This window comes from Telopea speciosissima, chromosome 4 (assembly GCF_018873765.1).
Source record: "Telopea speciosissima isolate NSW1024214 ecotype Mountain lineage chromosome 4, Tspe_v1, whole genome shotgun sequence".
In the NCBI taxonomy this organism is placed as follows: domain Eukaryota; kingdom Viridiplantae; phylum Streptophyta; class Magnoliopsida; order Proteales; family Proteaceae; genus Telopea; species Telopea speciosissima.
In genome coordinates this window covers 32,909,257-32,928,460 of record NC_057919.1, presented here as the reverse complement: position 1 = coordinate 32,928,460, position 19,204 = coordinate 32,909,257, and the positions used below count along the sequence as shown (strand labels likewise).

General features: G+C 41.8%; 1 protein-coding gene across 1 annotated transcript in view; it reads left to right on the top strand.

Annotated features, from left to right (window-relative positions):
* Nucleotides 1-2,246: 2,246 nt before the first annotated feature.
* LOC122659229 (glutamate receptor 2.7-like) overlaps nt 2,247-19,204 on the top strand; it is a 24,357-nt gene continuing 7,399 nt past the window's right edge. Inside the window, exon 1 of the mRNA XM_043854364.1 lies at nt 2,247-2,503. Within this exon, the coding sequence (XP_043710299.1) occupies nt 2,247-2,503 (257 nt within the window). The remainder of the gene's footprint in view (nt 2,504-19,204) is intronic.

Below are 19,204 nucleotides of genomic sequence, written 5' to 3'. Positions count from 1 at the left end.
CATTTCCTCCAAGTAGTCCGTTTGTTGGACCTAGAATTCCCTCATCATATCTCCGACCATTTGGCTCACATCATGAGCCATAGCATACCTAGGGGCATCCAAAAATGGGTCGCTAGAAGTACCAGCCATGTCCCAATCATAGCCCCGACCAGGTGTAGGTGCCCTAGGACCACGTCCACGTCGCCCGCGCGCCATGACTAACCTCCTAGAAGGAAGGAAAGGAAACCACAAAATGTTAGCCTTACAATTAAACATATTACGAAAGATCACCATAAATGCAAAGATCATACAACTATATCCATAAAGTCATGCTTGAAGGGTCTATAGCTTGTACGCCTAATGGGGCGGCCAAATACAACAAAAATATGCCCAAATTACACCTGGCGGACGATGTGCCTGGCGGATCATGCATCATCCGCTAGTTCTGGCTGCTCTTGCAGGCAGTAGCTGGCCCGGTTTTTCCAGGCAAACGCTGATTGGCGGCTCATGTGAACAGTAGTGGCGGACGATGGATCGTCCACTACGACGGAATCAGGTTTTTTAAAACAGAATCGCGATCCTTCAGTCCTCATTTTCTATTCCCCATCAGCCAAGGCAGCGTAAGGGCGACCAAGATAGGCCTATTCCCCCTCCAAGCTTCATCCCTAAGGCTCCAAACATCGCGCCTTCGTCGCCCCCATGTTACTTGAGGTGAGTTTCTTAACTCTAAACCCTCTTTTCCCTCTTCCTTCTTCCCCCATCGATCCATGCTTATGGTTTAGGGTTTCCATTAAAATTTCTTGTTCCCCTTTACTTGATTGATTATATTCTTGTATTAACAAACTCCAAATGCATCCATGTCCGATATAAATGGTCGCAATGGTTGTTGATTCCATGTTTTGACATGGCCTCTATAGCCCTATTTTAGGGTTTTTTATGGATTTTGCCTAAAAATCAAATCCTATAGCCTAGATTAGGGTAAAATCCATGACACATTGGTTGTTTGAAATTAACACTTCGAACACACACCACCACACGCGTTTGTTTGTATGCTTTCATGGATTTACCTCTTATTGTGCTCCGGAATCGAAGTTGTTACTAGTTTGGTATGGTTGAATGTGTCCAAATAGGGATTCCCCTCATACGTATGTGGATGTAGAATTATTTCGTACTAGTTTTGGGTTTTCCTACGCCATTCTAATCGTTAGAGCTTGATCTAGGGTTTTAGAAATCTTCGCTTCTTTGTTAGATTTATCTCAATTAATTATTGCCCTTTATTTGTCACACAGATCGTACACCATATGTTTGTGTTTTAGCCTCAATGGATATTATTTTATTGTTTGCCCTAACCGAGGTATTCTTGGCCGTGTTTTCTCTTCCCGTGTAGGTATTCCATGGCATTCGATGAGCACTTATTCTGTGATCCAGCCTATGCAGAGTTGTGGGGTGACCAACAACATGCCTCCGTCCTACCAGAGAGACAGGTCATGACCGAGGACTTCTGCTCCTTCCGTGTGGCGAAGAGGTTTGCCCACCTAGGGTGGTCAAACATACTTGAACCGGAGAACGACTACAACCCTTTGCTTGTCTGATACTTTTACACCAACCTGGAGTTGGAGGATATTGGCGCTGTAGGGCACCGACTCACCACCCAAGTCATCGGGGTGGATATTGCCATTACTACAGCCGAGTTGGGCGAGCTGTTGGGTGTGTTTATGGCCAGTTCTCAGAAATACGGAACCCCGGGGAGTGATGACACATCCTTCCTTACTGATGATGAGTGCACTGCTATGGTCAAGCTCCTACGTCTGAAGGGAATCACCACTTGTCTCCTTATCAAGGATTACTTCCCTTCCTTCACATCCTCGCGCGTCTTGCGTAACTTATCTTCCTCCCATCGGGTGGTCACAAGGATCAGGTAGGAATTTTATTTGTTTATATTTATGTAATCCCTTTGTTTTGTATGTATATAGTTGTACTTTGGCCTGGTTCAAACTTATTAAATTTTTCCCCTAACTCTCGCTTTCTATTCTTGACAGGTATCCAATATGTAGAGCTACTGCGCTTACTGCCTGTACAAGGGGATACCACTGTGTCTCCCTAATGTGATTATCCGGACTATAGGACATTGTGGTGAGTACCCACTCGATGGTAACTTGCCCTACGCCAAGCTGATCACTTGTATCCTTCACCGGTTTAATGTTCCCGTGAGTAATGACTGGCTGGGCAAGAGTATCACCCCTATCAGCAGAACCACTCTATCGAAGATGAAGATGATGATGCGGGATGGGAGCCTGGAGTTATCCCCGGAGAGGCCAGTAGGGGGTGGTGATGGTGATGACAGTTCTGATAGTTCTGACGGAGGTGGTGATGGTGGTGCAATGGTTCCTCTAGTTGTTAGCGAGGCCAGGGTTACCCAAGCTTCGGCACGCTCTTCAGCATGGGGTTGTGGATGGAGAGGTGGTACCACTACAGGCCAAGGTGCCATTGTTGTAGGTCGAGATGTTGGGCTTCTAGTTCCCAGGTCCCTGAGAGGTCACCTCCACCAGGGGAAGAGAGAGACGTAGCAAATGCACCAGACTGGGGGTACCCGATGCTGAGGTTTGCATCCATGGAGTAGGTGTCGTAGCAGAGGCTTTCTTCCATAGAGAAGAAATCTGAGGCCCAGTACAATGACATAGTGGCCCTAGTGAATGCGGGGTTTGATGACATCGATCAGAGGTTGGCTGACATTGAGTCCCGCTTGATGATGGATAGAGCTGCCACTAAGAAGACAGGGCCAGCGTCGGCACAGGACAAGGGAAAGGGGAAAGCAGCAAATCTGTCTTAGGATCTGTTTATTGCCTATGTTATTATGCTTTTTAGTTTTATTTCAGTTTAGTATCTACTGTTCTAGGTGGTAGAGAAAGTGAACGGGGACATTGTACTTTTCTCTTTTCTTTTTTTTTTTAATTTTTTATTTTGACTATCCCTTGAGTTATGTTAGCCTTGGATGGCCTATCTATATGTAATTAAGCTCTACCTAGTGTAATTTCTATTTTAAAGCATCAATAGGTCTTTACCTTAATCTTCTTAATTGTACTTGTTAAGATTTTTATCATTCGAACCCTAGCATAGAGTGGATCAAGATAGAGTAGGTCTAGTTGTATACATGACAGGGCAAAAAGCCGCTCTAATATCATATTATCACACCCCCATCCCTCGACTCAGGGAAATGTGATGAGAATACTCTTGTATTCCACACCAAACAACAGGATCAACATACTTTGCTGTGTCATGTATACTACTTAGCTTCTCATTCAATGAATAAGAAGAAATCAGAGTTATGGCGGGAGAGCATAAACGTAGTGATCAAAATTGATAAGGAGTTCTATGTGATATCTTATAAGTAAAATAAACAGTTTAACTCAAATATCTCAATTCACAAGTAGAACGCCAGTACAAATCACCATATAAGAGTAAGGAAGGAAGTCAAGTAATATGTCATTATTACATCCATCCTCAAATCCAAAGTGCGAAATATAAAATCCAAAGTTCAAGCCCCAGGCTCAAACTAATAACCCTCATAGGTGCACTCATCGCAAAGATAACCCGACGTCAGCTCTGACTTTGGCTGAGGGCCCTAAGCCTCAAAGTCCTCGCCCAAGGATAATGTCGAATCTCCCTCAACTATGTCCGCTGCCCCTGTATCCATATCTAAAAATAAGATTCCCGAGGGATGAGCTTACAAAGCCCAACGAGCGATTAAACCACCCATAATATACAACAATAGATATACCATCAATGCATGCTAAGGATTGCACATCACATATGATGCATGAATGCTTTTATCCAATTTCCCACCTAGCAACAAGATTCTAAGTCAGGTCAAGTACAATAATAACATAGGCAGCATCATCGGCAAATGGTACCATAAACAGATGACAATTAACGGTGCCATAGACGAATAACAAATAATGGTGTCATAGAAACGGATGGTATTCCGACCATGTCAACCCCATGTTACCAAGGAAACCGAAACACGACGATGACTTCGCAGTGGCCTACCCCAAAATACGGTCGGGACCCATGGGTTTGCCCAACACCTACACCCCTGTCGGAAGGGTCGTAGTACTGGGTACAGCACCCCCTAGCTAGCAAACAACTATTGAATGCAATATTTATATTTACAATTCCATACTGTGCGAGTGTAGTCTGGAGGCCGAGTTCATAGTGCCTAATCCGGAGGTTACTACCCTCTCACCTTTCCATCTTACACCCACACCCAAATAACAATACGGCGGATGTGATACCGAGATAACGGTCGACCAGTCACCACCTGAATCAATTCAATAAACCAATCAATATGAAGAATTATATATATAAAACATCCTACAATATGCATGTCTCCTTCTCAATATTACCAACATGCATAGTTGATCATGTCTCCTTTCATATAGAGTCCAATTCCATTAACTTAGATATATTAAAGATAAAGCAATATGTGTAACATACTCACAGCCAATCATCATGCACGCCTAGCTTAATGCCTAATGAGAAACATATTGTAAAATAGTTCAAGTGTTCGATCCACTCACAGAAGTCCACGCGTAGGTGATAAAGGTTATGTGCAATGTACGTCCCTCCCACACACGCACGTCAGCCTAACATGTCATAAAATGAGTGTGCAACAAGTGAGAGGTGGCTCAACTGAAGCCCCAAGGCTGGAACCACCAAAACAGAGCAATTTGGCCTTGGCGGACGATGCTCTGTATAACCTAGCAGATCATGCATCGTTCGCCAATTGCATCATCCGCCAGATTCTGAGAGAGCTGTATTCAACTCGAATGGCATCCAAGCTGAGGCCAATGGCCAAGGGTTCTTCGGGGACAGCATGGGGGCTGTCAAGGGTCCCTAATGGAGCCATTAGGTCAGCGGATATAACTCCAATTAGTACCCAATGGGCTGGAACTTGACCCAAGCACCCAACATCCCTGGAAATGGTGTTCCAATTGGGGTTTCCAAGCTATCTAAGCTAAGAACTGAGGGATTGGTTCCGTCTTAGGCATTAATTGGTGCAATCAGGCCTTAATCAGTGGGCTAGGTCCTTAGAAATGAAAAGCCCCTTGGTTGGAGCATGGATTGGACATCAATACATGAAATCTACATAAATTAGCATAAGAACTAGGTGGAAGTGATGGCTTACAATGATTTCTAGCCAAGAGTAGCAAGAGAAGGAGTTCCTAAGCTGAGCTTAGGCTCCAAGACAACCTTTCCACGGACTCCTACTCCATTGGTGAGTGAAGGGATGGTTGGGGAAGAGATGTGACCTCAAGGCTAGCTCAAATGGAGGTGGAGACCTTCTTCTCTCACTCCTTCTTCTCCCTTCTGCCTCCATGGCTTGCTCTCCACGTTTTCAACTCTCTCAAGGGTTGTGAGATGAGTGAAATGAGGAGGGATAGGGTTTTGGTTAGGTTATATAAGTGGTCTAGGTCTTGTTTGGCTTGGGGATGGGTTTAAGGTCCAAAATGGGTTTACTTTAAGGTGTAGCCCAAACGGTCCATAGGCTCATAGCTTGTATTTCAAAATGGGTCCCTTGGGTCCCAAATAATCTAAGTTAAACATTGGCTAAGCCCTGGGTCAAGGTAAGGTCGAACTAAGTTGCCCTTAGTCTCATAGAGACAAATCTGACATCTGGCGGATCATGGGCTGGTGGAAAAATTTGAATGAACTGGAAACCCAAAATGGAGGATTTCTTTTATTATAAGGATTTATATGAACCCATTGAAGGTGAGGAGGCTAAGCGTAAAGACATGGCTGACAAAGATTGGTACAATCTAAATAGGAAGGCTATTGGACATATTAGACAATGGTTAGATGATAGTGTATTCTACTTTGTGTCTAATGAAACATCTGCTCACCCTCTTTGGAAGAAGTTGGAGGCTCTCTATGAGAGAAACTACTAGGAACAAGGCTTTCTTGATTAGAAAGCTGGTGAAATTGAAATATAAAGATTGTGGTTCCATTGTAGGACACCTGAATGAAAAACCAAAGTATAGTAAACCAATTGTCTGCCATGAAAATGGTTCTAAATGATGGACTACAAGCTTTGTTTCTACTTAGCTATTTACCCGATAGTTGGGAGACTTTGGTTGTATCACTTAGTAACTTGGCTTCAAATGGTATGCTTACCATGGGTCAAGCTACTAGTAGTTTGCTCAATAAAGAAACCAGAAGAAGTTCAGTGGATGTTGAGAATTGACAAGCATTTGTCACTGAAAATAGGGGAGAAGCAGAAAACCACAAGGCCGTGACAAATCTAAAGGAAGGTCAAAATCTAGAGACAAAGTAAAGTGCTACCATTGTGGTAAGCAAGGTCATATGAAAAGTTGTTGGCATTTGAAACGGAAAAAGAAAAAAGGCAAAGACCAAAATAAGAATGATGATAAAAATTTCACAGTTGCTTTATGTAATGAAGAAATTGTGGTGCTTTCTTTCGGAGAAGATCATGTTTACATGTTGCAGGTCAAGAAATTGAATGGATTGTTGATACATGTGCTTCTTTCCATGCTACTTCTAAGAAAGAAATTTTTACATCATACAAAACAGGAGATTTTGGCAATGTAAAGTGGGGAATTGCAGTTATTCTAAGGTTATAGGAGTGGGTGATGTGTGCCTAAAAACTAATGTGGGTTGCACCTTGCCCCTAAAGGATGTGCGATATTTACCCGATTTTTGTCTCAATTTAATTTATGGGCTTGCATTGGACTAACAAAGATACGGAAATTATTTTAACAATGAAAATTAGAAACTTACCAAGGGTGCACTTGTTGTTGCAAAGGGAAAGGCATGTTGTACTCTATACAAGACTCAAGCAAAGGTTGGCAATAATGACTTGAATATTGTTGAAGATGATTTCTCTCCAAATTTGTAGTATAAAAGGCATGACCACATGAGTGAGAAAGACATGCAGGTCTTGGCAAAGAAAGAGCTTATCTCATCCACTTAAGGTATATCTTTTGACCCTTGTGATCATTGCCTAGTTGGTAAACATCATAGAGTTTCATTCCATAAATCATCAATAAGAAAATCTAATCTATTGCACTGGTTTACTCTGATGTTTGTGGTCCAATTGAAGTAAAATCTCTTGGTGGTAAATTCTTGTTTTGTGAGCTTTTATTGATGATGCAACTAGGAGGTTGTAGATTTATTTGTTAGAAACTAAAGATCAAGTGTTTCAATTTTTTCCAACAATTCGATGCCAAGATGGAAAGGGAGACAGGTAAATTATTGGAGGCTATTGTACTAGTCATGACATTCGACATGAGAACACAATACCCCGTACTCCTCAACATAATGGTATTGCAGAAAGAATGAATTAGACCACTATTGAAAAAGTCAGATGCATATTACACACTGCCAAGTTGCCTAGGTCATTTTGGGGAGAAGCTATCCGGACAACATGCTACTTAATTAACAAATCTCATTCAACTCCTTTAGAGTGAGATATCCTAGAAAGGGTATGGACAAATAAGAATTTGTTTTACTCTCATTTGAAGGTGTAAGTACCGTGGTCCTCGGGACGAGGGTTCCTCAGCCTTATGGCGACAAAGATTGGCTTTGATGAATAACGGCGTATCATTCTGATATATCATCATGGGGATTGGGATCATGCTTTATAAAGAAATGGAGTCGCCACCTAGGGTTAGGGCCTAGGACCCAATGGGTGTAGCCCCATCCGGGGTTAGCGGAAAGGGCTACGTGATTCCATATGGTCTGGTCAAAGATTAAGGGTAAGTAGTCAGGTTACGAGGGTGGGAAGGTATTACGCACCCACCTCGCCCGGATAAACCGGTCTTTCTACTAGATGCTGGTTTTTGAATATTGTCCCTTAATAATATATCTTATACTAACATGTAAGGCTAAGTTATGATGCACTAATCATGATAAAGAAAGAAAAATTATTTACTATGTACACTAAAACGAGTTATTTTAATTGTCTACATTATGCCAAAAATAATGAGAGGGGAAAGAGACAGATACCTATCTAGAAATGCAAGAAATAAATGAAAGCACACTGAGGGCAAAATATGTGATGTCCCACGGCCCAAGTGGAGACGGACGATTGGCTTGTCTCTCTCTTTTCGGACAGAATGAGGCTATATGAGATGAGTTTTGTCACTCAAACTTCGGGCAGAGTAACTACTATATAAGAGATTTTTGTTATCTGTATACAGACAGAATAATGGCTGTGAAGGGGGTTTTTCGTTATCCGTACACTGACGGGATAACAATACCTAAGAGTATAATCGCTCTATGTTTGGATGGGTAACCGAAGGATCTACCCACGTCGAAGAACTCCACTCACTCACATACTCATGAGGGAAAGACGGAGGAAAAGAGGGTGAAAAGGAGGCAAAACAAGCCCTGGAGGATCTCTTTGCCCGAGAAAAGCTTGTCAAATGAGGGAGGGGTCCCCTCTCTCTCCTAGCCAGATAAGTCCTCCACGGCACCGTGGAGACGTCCACGGTGCCGTGGGGGACTTTTCCACTGTACCGTGGGTGACGTCAGCAAGCTAATGTCACACCCCCTCGTGGCGCCATGGAAATCCGGTACACATCCCCACGGTGTCGTGGGAAGGAGCCTACGGTGCCGTGGAAGGATCATATGGCACTGTGGGAAGGAGTCCACGACGCCATGGGGGCGCAGTGCCATTTTTCCTTATTTTTTGGGTTTTTGGCTCCCTTCTAACTCTTCAGAAAATTTTCTGTCGGGGGAGGGTGAGCAGTACTTCCTTCAGCATTTGGTAAAAGGGTCTTATAAGTCATTTTAGGGATGTTAGGGTGATTTGGTTTAGATGTAGGGACAAGAGTCCTTCTTGAGAGAGATACCGATGTCTGTCCATGTCCTGTTGTCATCATCATCGGGGGGTGACAAAATTCAGTGTCTACAGTTTGCCCCTCTTTGGCCGAGGCCTATGCCAACAGCCGAAGGGTAAAGACAAAAGACCAACTAATTTTGTCACCAAGAGCATGTACTGCTGACGCTTTGCTCAAAGGCGACAGAGTTGCTAAAAATAGACGGTTAATCACGATGAAATCTTTCGATAATTCTCAAAAGAAAAACTCAAAAAAACCAAATCTCTATCTTGTGAGCATTGCTCAATCAAATTTCAAGGGTGATAAGGCACCGCTCGACCGAAGATCTAGGTAAGGCACCACTCGGCCCAAAGATCAAATTTGAGGGTGATAAGGCACCACTTGACCAAAGATTTAAATAAGGCACCACTCGCCCCAAATTTCAAGATAAGGCACCACTCGCCCCAAAAGATCAAATATGAGGGGCTCCACTAGGGATAGAATTTTGAGGGTGATAAGGCACCACTCGGCCCAAAGATCAAATTTGAGGGTGATAAGGTACCGCTCGACCAAAGATCTAGATAAGGCACCACTCGACCAGAGTTGCCAAATAGGCGGTTAACCACGATGAAATCTTTTGATAAACCAATTGATCTTGATTGGGAGCAAGAGGACTCGACTGATCTCGATTGAAAGGACTCGATTGATCTTGGTTGGGACCAAGAGGACTCGATTGATCTTGATTGGGAGCAAGAGGACTCGATTGATCTTGATTGGGAGCAAGAGAACTCGATTGATCTTGGTTGGGAGCAAGAGGACTCGATTGACCTTGATTGGGAGAAAGAGGACTCGATGGATGTTGAAAGCAAGAGGACTTGATTGATCTTGGTTGGGAGCAAGAGGACTCGATTGATCTTGATTGGGAGCAAGAGGACTCGACTGATCTTGATTGAGAGCAAGAGGACTCGATTGATCTTGATTGGGAGCAAGAGGACTCGATTGATCTTGATTGGGAGCAAGAGGACTCGATTGATCTTGATTGGGAACAAGACGACTCGATTGATCTTGATTGAGAGCAAGAGGACTCGATTGATCTTGATTGGGAGCAAGAGGACTCGATTGATCTTGATTGAGAGCAAGAGGACTAGATTGATCTTGATTGAGAGCAAGAGGACTCGATTGATCTTGATTGGGAGCAAGAGGACTCGATTGATCTTGGTTGAGAGCAAGAGGACTCGATTGATCTTGATTGGGACCAAGAGGACTCGATTGATCTTGGCGCTAACATCTTGAACAAGAGTTAGTATGATTCATGATAGATGATTGGAGTTTATGTATGAGGACTTTTCCTCAACATTTAGGGTTTTTCCCCTTTTCAGGGCCTTTCTTGAAAATATTTTTCTTTTAGGTTTTTGTTTTTTTCTTTGTTTTACAAGGTAAGACCCTCCTGATGCCGAAGAAGTATTGTGTCACAGAGAAGGTGCTTGCATGGTATAGACATCATTCTGTCGATGATGGCATGTGGAAAGCCACTCTTCAGTCAATCTGAGACAATGGTATGACGTACTTATAGTCGATCTGGCTGACCTGTGGAACGACACACTCCAGTCATTCCGAGGGAAAGATATGGTTTCAGTGAGGGACGGGTCTCATCTAAAATGCTTGCTGGGGAATGAGCCATTCACAAGTTTTGACAATGGTTAGATGACAAGATTATGCGCAAGTGCAGAAGTGGTCAAGAGATCACAACGAACAGACCATACATGAGTCCAGTAGTGGCCAGATAAAATAATGATTTGGATGATAAATTGTCCATGGGTTTAGACTAAAAAGGATTAATTTGTACATGAGTACAATGGAGCCCGAAAGATTAATGGGATGATCGAACTACACTCGAGTATGGAGAGGATCAGAAAGTTCAATGACTAATTTGTACATGAGTATAAGGAGGATCAGATAATGGATCAATCTTGTACATGAGTACAATGAGGATCAAATGATGGATCAATCTGTACACTAGTACAATGGAGACCGAAGATTCATGGGATGATCGAACTACACACGAATATAGTTAAGATCAAAAATGTTAATGACTAACTTGTACACGAGTACAAGGAAAATCGGATAATGGATCAATCTTGTACATGAGTACAAAGAGGATCAAGATGATGGGTCAATCTGTACATGAGTACAATAGAGACCAAAGATTCACTGGATGATCGAACTACACACAAGTATAGTGAAGATAAAAAAATATTACTGATTAACTTGTACACGAGTATGAGGAAAATCAAATAATGGATCAATCTTGTACACGAATACAAAGAGGATCAGGATGATGGGTCAATCTGTACTCAAGTACAATGGAGACCGAAAGATTTATAGATTAATTGAACTACACGCGAGTATAGGGAGGATCAGAAAGTTCAATGATTAATTTGTACCTGAGTACAAAGAGGATCAGATAATGGATCAATTTTGTACATGAGTACAATGAGGATCAAATGATGGGTCCATTTGCACACGAGTACAATAGAGATTGAAGATTCATGAGATGTTTGAACTACATGCGAGTATAGTGAGGATCAGAAAGTTGAATGATTAATTTATACACGAGTACAAGGAGGATCATTTAATGGATCAATCTTGTACGTGAGTACAATGAGACCGAAGATTTATGGGATGATTGAACTATACGTGAGTATAGCGAGGATTAGAAATGTCAATGATTAACTTGCACACGAGTGTAAAGGGGGATCAGATACTGGATCAATCTTGTGCACGAGTACAATGAGGATCGAATGATGGGTCAATTTGCACACGAGTACAATAGAGACTGAAGATTCATGGTATGATTGAACTATACATGCAAGTAGAGTGAAGGTCAGAAAGTTCAACAATTAACTTGCATGTAAGTACGAGAAGGATCAAATGATGGATCAATCCATACACGAGTCCAACAGAGATCGAAAGATTAATGAGATGATCAAACTATACACAAACATAGCAAGGATCAGAAAGGTCACAGAGTGATCAAACTATACGTGAGTATAGTGGGATCGAAAAAATCAATGAATGATCCGACTATACACAAGCATAGCAGGGTTCAATAGGGTCAAAGGTTCAATCAATTTGTACGCGAGTACAGCTAGGACCAGAAGATTCAAATGGTAATCGAACTATACACGATTATAGCAGGGATCAAAAGGATCAAATTGCAAGAGAGTGTGGAACCATACGTGAATCTGGTATAATCGAAAGATCAAACTAACAGTGATCCAAAAAACCAAATGCACATGAGTGCAGAAGTGGTTAAGGACTTGGTCAAACTGTACATGGGGCCAAATCATTGGACATCGAGTTGTACATGAATTCAACAGTGATCAGATAGTCCAACTGCACGTGAGTGCAGGAAGTACGAGGGTCCAATGGAACTAAATGATCAGAGCCCAGACTGTATATGAATTTTGCCATGATCAGCTAAGTAGGTTGCACGCAAGTGCAACGGAAATGAAAATTCGGATGGCATATGATCAAGACATTGGTCAGGAAAATGCAATCATATGCATGTGTAGCCATGATGAAAATGGAAAAGCAATCCAAAATGTATACCATTAGATGCCAAGTAGTGCATGGGCATTATGATGATGAAAATAGGATAGCACATGAGTGCTATCATGATCGGATTACTGGAATGCTTAAAGAAAAATGCAATCTTATGCATACGGATCCATAATGACAATGGCAAAGAAGTCTATCACTAAAACTCAGGTAGTTTGCATTATGATCCAAAATGCAACAAAAAACAATCTTATGCAAGTAATCTTTTTTTTTTTTTTTTTTTTTTTTTGCATGCAAAGGGAATCACAGTCCTAATGCAAATTATGTCATGCAAAAAGGAAAACACAACCCTATGCAAGTAATCAATTCTATTTAAATGTTTATGACACAAATACAAGCAAGTGAAAAGTAATCACATACAACCATAGACACTTACCAGATATTCTCCATTTTTGTGTTGCACAACACTTGTCCTTCACAAAAGCTTAGTACACAATTATACGTTACCAAAAAATATATTTTGGCAGAGAAATCTGAGATTCACTCAAACCCCTCTTTTTTTTTCTTTTTTTTTTTTTAGAAACAATCTTATTTGTGAGAGAAATTTATTTTGAAAACTTATGGTTATTCACATTCTGACCTAGTAATGCACAATTCCACATAGACATATTATTCTCATCCCATTACACACGTAGAGTCGTCAAACATCGCTTGTCCAACATCGAACGGGTGTGGGGTTAATTTTTGACAAAGCGAGTCAAAGGGGTAAATTGAGAGAATGTGTATGAACAAGATGGGTGGATAGGTCATTCTTCCCTCCCTTCATGGAGAGTCATGGCAGTTTATCCCAGACAGTATCATCCTTCTCTGCTTGTACGGTCATTTTGTCTTTTAGGCTGAGACTCTTTATGATTGGGAGTCGATCCTCATGGACAACATGCCCCTTTAATTTCACATGCTCTTGCCTGGTGGATTGCCCCAAGGAAACAAATCATTTTTCCTTATGCTCCTTTGTCCTTCTTATCTTCGATAGAGGTTGCCTTAGTGACAAGTTAATTCTTCTGCTCGTCTTACTGGTTGAGAGGGTGAGTACAATGCTGCTGGCATTTAATCCCCTAATCATCTCTTCAAAAATCTTCATGATCTTGGTAGACGTGCTTCTTTTTCTTCACATCATCGGATCGCATCAAAGAGAGAGGGATATTAGTGGGAAAGGGAAAAAAGTAGAAATATGATAGATATGATGCAAGTGAGCACAAATGAAAAGTTGTACATGGACGAATGGAAAACTGTACATGTGGGAGGACCGAGCTTGATTAGTACTTCATCAAGTTGCCTACGTACCCCAAATAGGGATCAGGTCAAACGTAGTTCAGGACAAAGATGCCTTAATGTCAAAGCCTTGATGATTAAGTTCCATCATAGTCGGGTGAGCTCGAAGCTGTGGACGAGAATCTCATCACCATTTGGCTCGGGAGGGCTTTACTAGGTTGTAATGGGGCTTAGGACTGGGTTCTAAAGGATGGTAAAGGCTCAAATGTGCCCCTAGGGACTAACCATGACTCGACACTTCTGCTCCCAAAACTTTACCAAGATTCAGGTAACTGAACTTGCTGGGGAATTTCTTCTTTATTAATAATGTAATCAAGAAGTTTGGCAATCCCTCTCATGTCTCAATTTGAAGACTTTGGTAATTTTAACCCTGATAATTTTGACAATATTGTCTCTGAAGGGAAAGTGGTTATTTTTGTCCCATGGTCTAAGTGCTCCCAATTATTTGCAATGCCTTAAGCCAATGCATCCTCTCTTCTCTTTTTTTTTTTTTTTTTTTTTTTTTTTTTTTTTTGAACTCTCATTTTTTCTCTCTTTTTCTTTTGATTGTCTTTTTTTTTCTTTTTTCTTTTTTTCTTTTTTTTGAACCTTTTTCTCTTTTTTTTTTTTCTTTTTGAGATTGGCCCAATTTTGATTATGGAGACGAAGCTACTCTTTTTTTCTTTTTTTTAAATCCTTCGGAAACGTATTGCCCTTGTGACATCTTACTTCACCGAGAGACCTCTTCCGGTTAGACCCTAGAAGCTAATTGGACATTTTGATGAGCAAGAGGATATATGGATAATGAGGTGTGGGTGGCCAAAATGAGTTTTTTTTTTTTTTTTTTTTTCTTAAGGGAACGGCTAAGGCACAACTGGGGGACTAGCGGATTTTATTGTCTCAGGGTTTTTTTGAGATGACTAGCGACCAAAGGGGGCCTCCCTTAACAGGCTTTATGAGATGAAATCTTCATCCAGGCTTCCGACTCGTTGGAAGGGGATCAGATGTATGGAAAGCTCCAGATCTTCAACCATCAAGACTTTGACATTGGAAAGAAGGGTAGTAATTTTATTTTTTTTTTAAAACTAGCAATCATGAGATCATCATAAACTATTATTTGGATGAAAGAGAAAAGAAAGCAAACAAGTAGATGGACGAGAGAACATATTCATTGATGGCTAATGGAAAATACATGGTGGATGAGTTTACAGAAGGAAGTTTGACTTAATGAAAAGACCTAAAGAACTAAGGGATGCGAGACCCGATGATGTCTTCAGTGCGATCCTGTCTACACAAGAGTGAAATCACATCTTGCTTTGTCACGGGACTGTGCAGTTTGTACTAAAAAAAGTGCCCCTCTAACCAGAGCCGGGTGCTGGAACTATTTTCAGTCAGCAAGACTAATGCTTGTCAAGTGAATGACCATAGTTTAACGCCTTCGGGCGACAGTGATGTCCTCAATCAGTGTTTGCCCCTATTCCATCGGATGAATACGGAGAACTTTCTTCGGTTATTTTACCATTTTGCAGGCTGGCAATGTAAAAGAAGTATTCCCTTTTAAAACAGGTGGTAGCATCAAAAGGATTTTCCCATAAACTTGGAGGAATCTGCTCCTTAGGGACTCTGTTAACCGCACACAAATGAAACCTTATCTTCTCCCAATCATCTTTTTTTTATCCTCTATTAAAGAAATCCACCAAATTGAATGCTGTACCAAAATGAAAGGTGCAGTGAGGTTGATGCATGATCAGATTCGAATTTGGTTCTTCTCGCGACTCCTGTATCCAATAAGGGTTATGGAGGGTATAGAGGACATTCCATTTTGCACAACTGAATAATTGCTCGAGCCATTGAATCTGTGTCTGAAACCAAAGAAGAAATTTCATTGTGCTTGATCGAGGAGGAACAAATTCTGGATGCAATTCGTCCTGGCTCATATAGGTCAACAATTCTAGAACACGAAAGCTGAATGCTACCATGTACCTTTCGCAAAGGTACAAAAGGAAACAAATGGCTTTAGTAGACAACTGGTAGAGGTCTCTTATCCCAAAGATATTGAAGAAAGGATAATCTGGATGGACAGGAATTCCTCGGAGGTCGTCATTCCCACGGTTGATGAGAGTAATTTCATGAAACAAATCCAGGCAATCTTCACTCCTTGATTGTAAGACCTGATGCATGATCTGTTCTTGGAGATGGAAAGGTAAAAGGTCAATCCAATACTGCAATCCTGCCAAAACCTCTTTTTCCTTGGTCTCTTCATGGCCTTCAAAGCCATTCAGCTTGGTCATATCAGTTGTTGAAGGAAGAGAGGATTCATGAACATCCTGGGCGAACATCATTGATGGAGACTTTTGACCTGTCACTACCTCTTCTAAAGGAACCGGCAAAGCTTGGATCAAGGAGGTGGGATCAAACCCTTCTAAATCTTCTTCGAGGGCATTGATTGTCTGATTAACAGACTATTGTTTTGCCCCTGGCTTGAATTTTCCTGCTTTCAGCAGGTCTTGGATAGCATTCATCAGTGGGGTGCCCCTCTTGGGTGTGATAGTCATAGTATTGATCTGGATTATACCAAAATGGTGGAGGATCCCTGACTGGTCGCGGAGGAACCGTGCCCAGAAGTCCCAGTTTCTTTAATTCAGCATATATAAGAGACCTAGCCACACCCAAATCGGTGAACTCACATTGTCTTGAATTTGTCATATTTGCCTCCGAATTTTTGGCTCTGATATTGCATTGTGTGGCTATACTGACCATATGCTTTTATGAGCAATTTGTCTTCAATACGCTTCCCTACGGCCATTAGCTCTTCAAAAGTCTTGAGGTGTTGGTAGTAAAGGCAATCGTGATATTCTCCGTACAGATTCTCCAGGATCATCTCCACCTGTTCTGCTTCTGTCGGGCGATTCCACATCTTTACGGCTCTCTCTCTAAACCTCATAATGAAATTGTAGAACCCTTCAGTAGGGCCTTGCCTTAGTGTCTCCAACTCTCTCCGTGTGACATCCACTTCAGTGTTGTATGAGTACTGCTTTGTAAAGGCTCTCACCACCATTGACCAAGTCTGAGTCTGTGCCTAATCTAACTGTGTTAACCATCGCAAAGCAGGTCCAGCAAGCTAGTACAGAAAAGTCTGCCCCATTTGATTTTTCGTGAGGCCTCAAGATTTAGCCACTGTAGCAAAGATTTTGAGGTGAGCTTTAGGATCACCTGAACCATCAAATTTATCCAATTTCCATTTGAAGTCTTCGGGTATCTTTCCTTCAGGGAAGAACACCAAGTTATCTTCAGGCTCCTCGTGAACCGTGTCCTTGACAGCAATTTCAAGATTTTTAACTTTCTCCCTCATCATACGCTCCCTTTCAGTCTCGGGATACTCCTGAGTTACGTTGATCACGGCATCTTCTTCCTCCATCATAATCCTGGTGGGTACCCTAGGCACTGTCGGGACTACTCTGTGAGTCATAGGCTGAGCATGCTCCAGCTCCCTAAAAGTAGGTATTGTGCCTCCTTGGGACATGTCTCGTACTGTTTGCAAGATTTGCACCATAAATTGCTTCATCTCTGCCACCTCAGCCTGTAATTGGTCCATTTGTCGACCTAACCGTACTTCGGGTGGATCACTGCCTAACGAATCCATAGTGATTCTATCCGGGAAAAGCCTGATCGAACTCTGGCTCACGTTGTTGGGTGGAGAAGGGGAAGTCCTGAACACCTCTGGATTGGATCGAACCAATTTGGGTTAGCCTATTGTCATAACGGGCTCACGCAGGTAACAGGAAGTCTTTTAATGTGAATTGTGCTTTACATAAGTCAGAGAGAATTATTTCAGGTCACAAGGAATTTACTTGAGTATGTAAAATATTTTTTTATTTGAAATATTTTTTTGGTATTTTATTTTTATCATTTTATTTTATTTTATTTGGCTCAAGTAATCGAAGTCGTCATTGGAGCTTCTGATATTGTAGAAGTTCTCTCAGACCATACTTCAAATGCCATCGTCGCCCAAACATTTCTTAAAAAAGAAAAATAAACAAACAAAGAAGAAAGCCAAGCTTCAGGTTCCTGATGATTATATCTTGAATCAATACGAGGTGCCCCATTTTCGAGGGACATGTTGGAATCCATCATACGGGAGTGGGCTCCCATCTTTCTTCGAGGGACTATCGCGGGACTATGGAATTCCTTACTTTGGGCGGCGTCTCGTATTGAGGCCAGATTAATCATCAAGCGACCTTAAACTCGGTCTTTCTTACAGCTAACAAGGGTTAGTTTGTGTCGCACCCTAATCATATATGGTCTATTTTCCTACATGATGCATGTAAGGGGTAGGCTGATAGGACAGAAAAAGGTCACCCTTGACAAAACCGATATACCTATCGCTCGTGGTTGCGAATTGCGGGTACGTGGTTCTTTTAATATACTTGGAGAGTAGGTCACTCAATCTCAGAGTAATCATGCTAGTGCCTTTTTTGAATGGCTAAAGCATCCCACAGCACACTAGTGAATACCCTCGCTGGTGATTCTAAACTCGTATAGTAAATATCAAAGGCTGTAGCTTCGCCGCGAATTACCCATGACTACTCATGGGGTCCAACGACTAACTACGGGGATAAGAGTGTTCCCATGCAATGCGTGTGTGCACAAAAGTAGTACAGAAAGCGACTATCATCCGATCTCAGAGTACTTAGCATGACATACCTCACCTCCCCAGGGGTAGAGGTACGATAGGGAGTACCCTCGTCGTTTGATTTCACTTCGAGCACTATGCATGATGCAGTTAATACAAACAAAAGGGTTAGCCAAACATGTTATCATACAAACAATACATAAGGGAGAATATTCTTGCATTTAACGAGAGCATCTAGTGTTGAAAGTTTGACATAGCCCCAGTAGAGTCGCCACTGTAAGTACCGTGGTCCTCGGGACAAGGGTTCCTCATCCTTATGGCGACAAAGATTGGCTTCGATGAATAACGGCGTATCATTCTGATATATCATCATGGGGATTAGGATCATGCTTTATAAAGAAATGGAGTCGCTACCTAGGGTTAGGGCCTAGGACCCAATGGGTGTAGCCCCATCTGGGATTAGCGAAAAGGACTACGTGATTCCATATGGTCTGATCAGAGATTCAGGGTAAGTAGTCAGGTTACGAGGGTGGGAAGGTGTTAGGCACCCATCTCGCCCAGATAAACCGATCTTTCTACTAGATGCTGGTTTTTGAATATTCTCCCTTAATAATATATCTTATACTAACATGTAAGGCTAAGTTATGATGCACTAATCATGACAAAGAAAGAAAAATCATTTACTATGTACACTAAAACGAGTTACTTTAATTGTCTACATTATACAAAAAATAATGAGAGGGGAAAGAGACAGATACCTGTCTAGAAATGTAAGAAATAAATGAAAACGCACCGAGGGCAAAATATGTGATGTCCCACGGCTCAGGTGAAGACGGACGATCGGCTTGTCTCTCTCTTGTCGGACAGAATGAGGCTATATCTG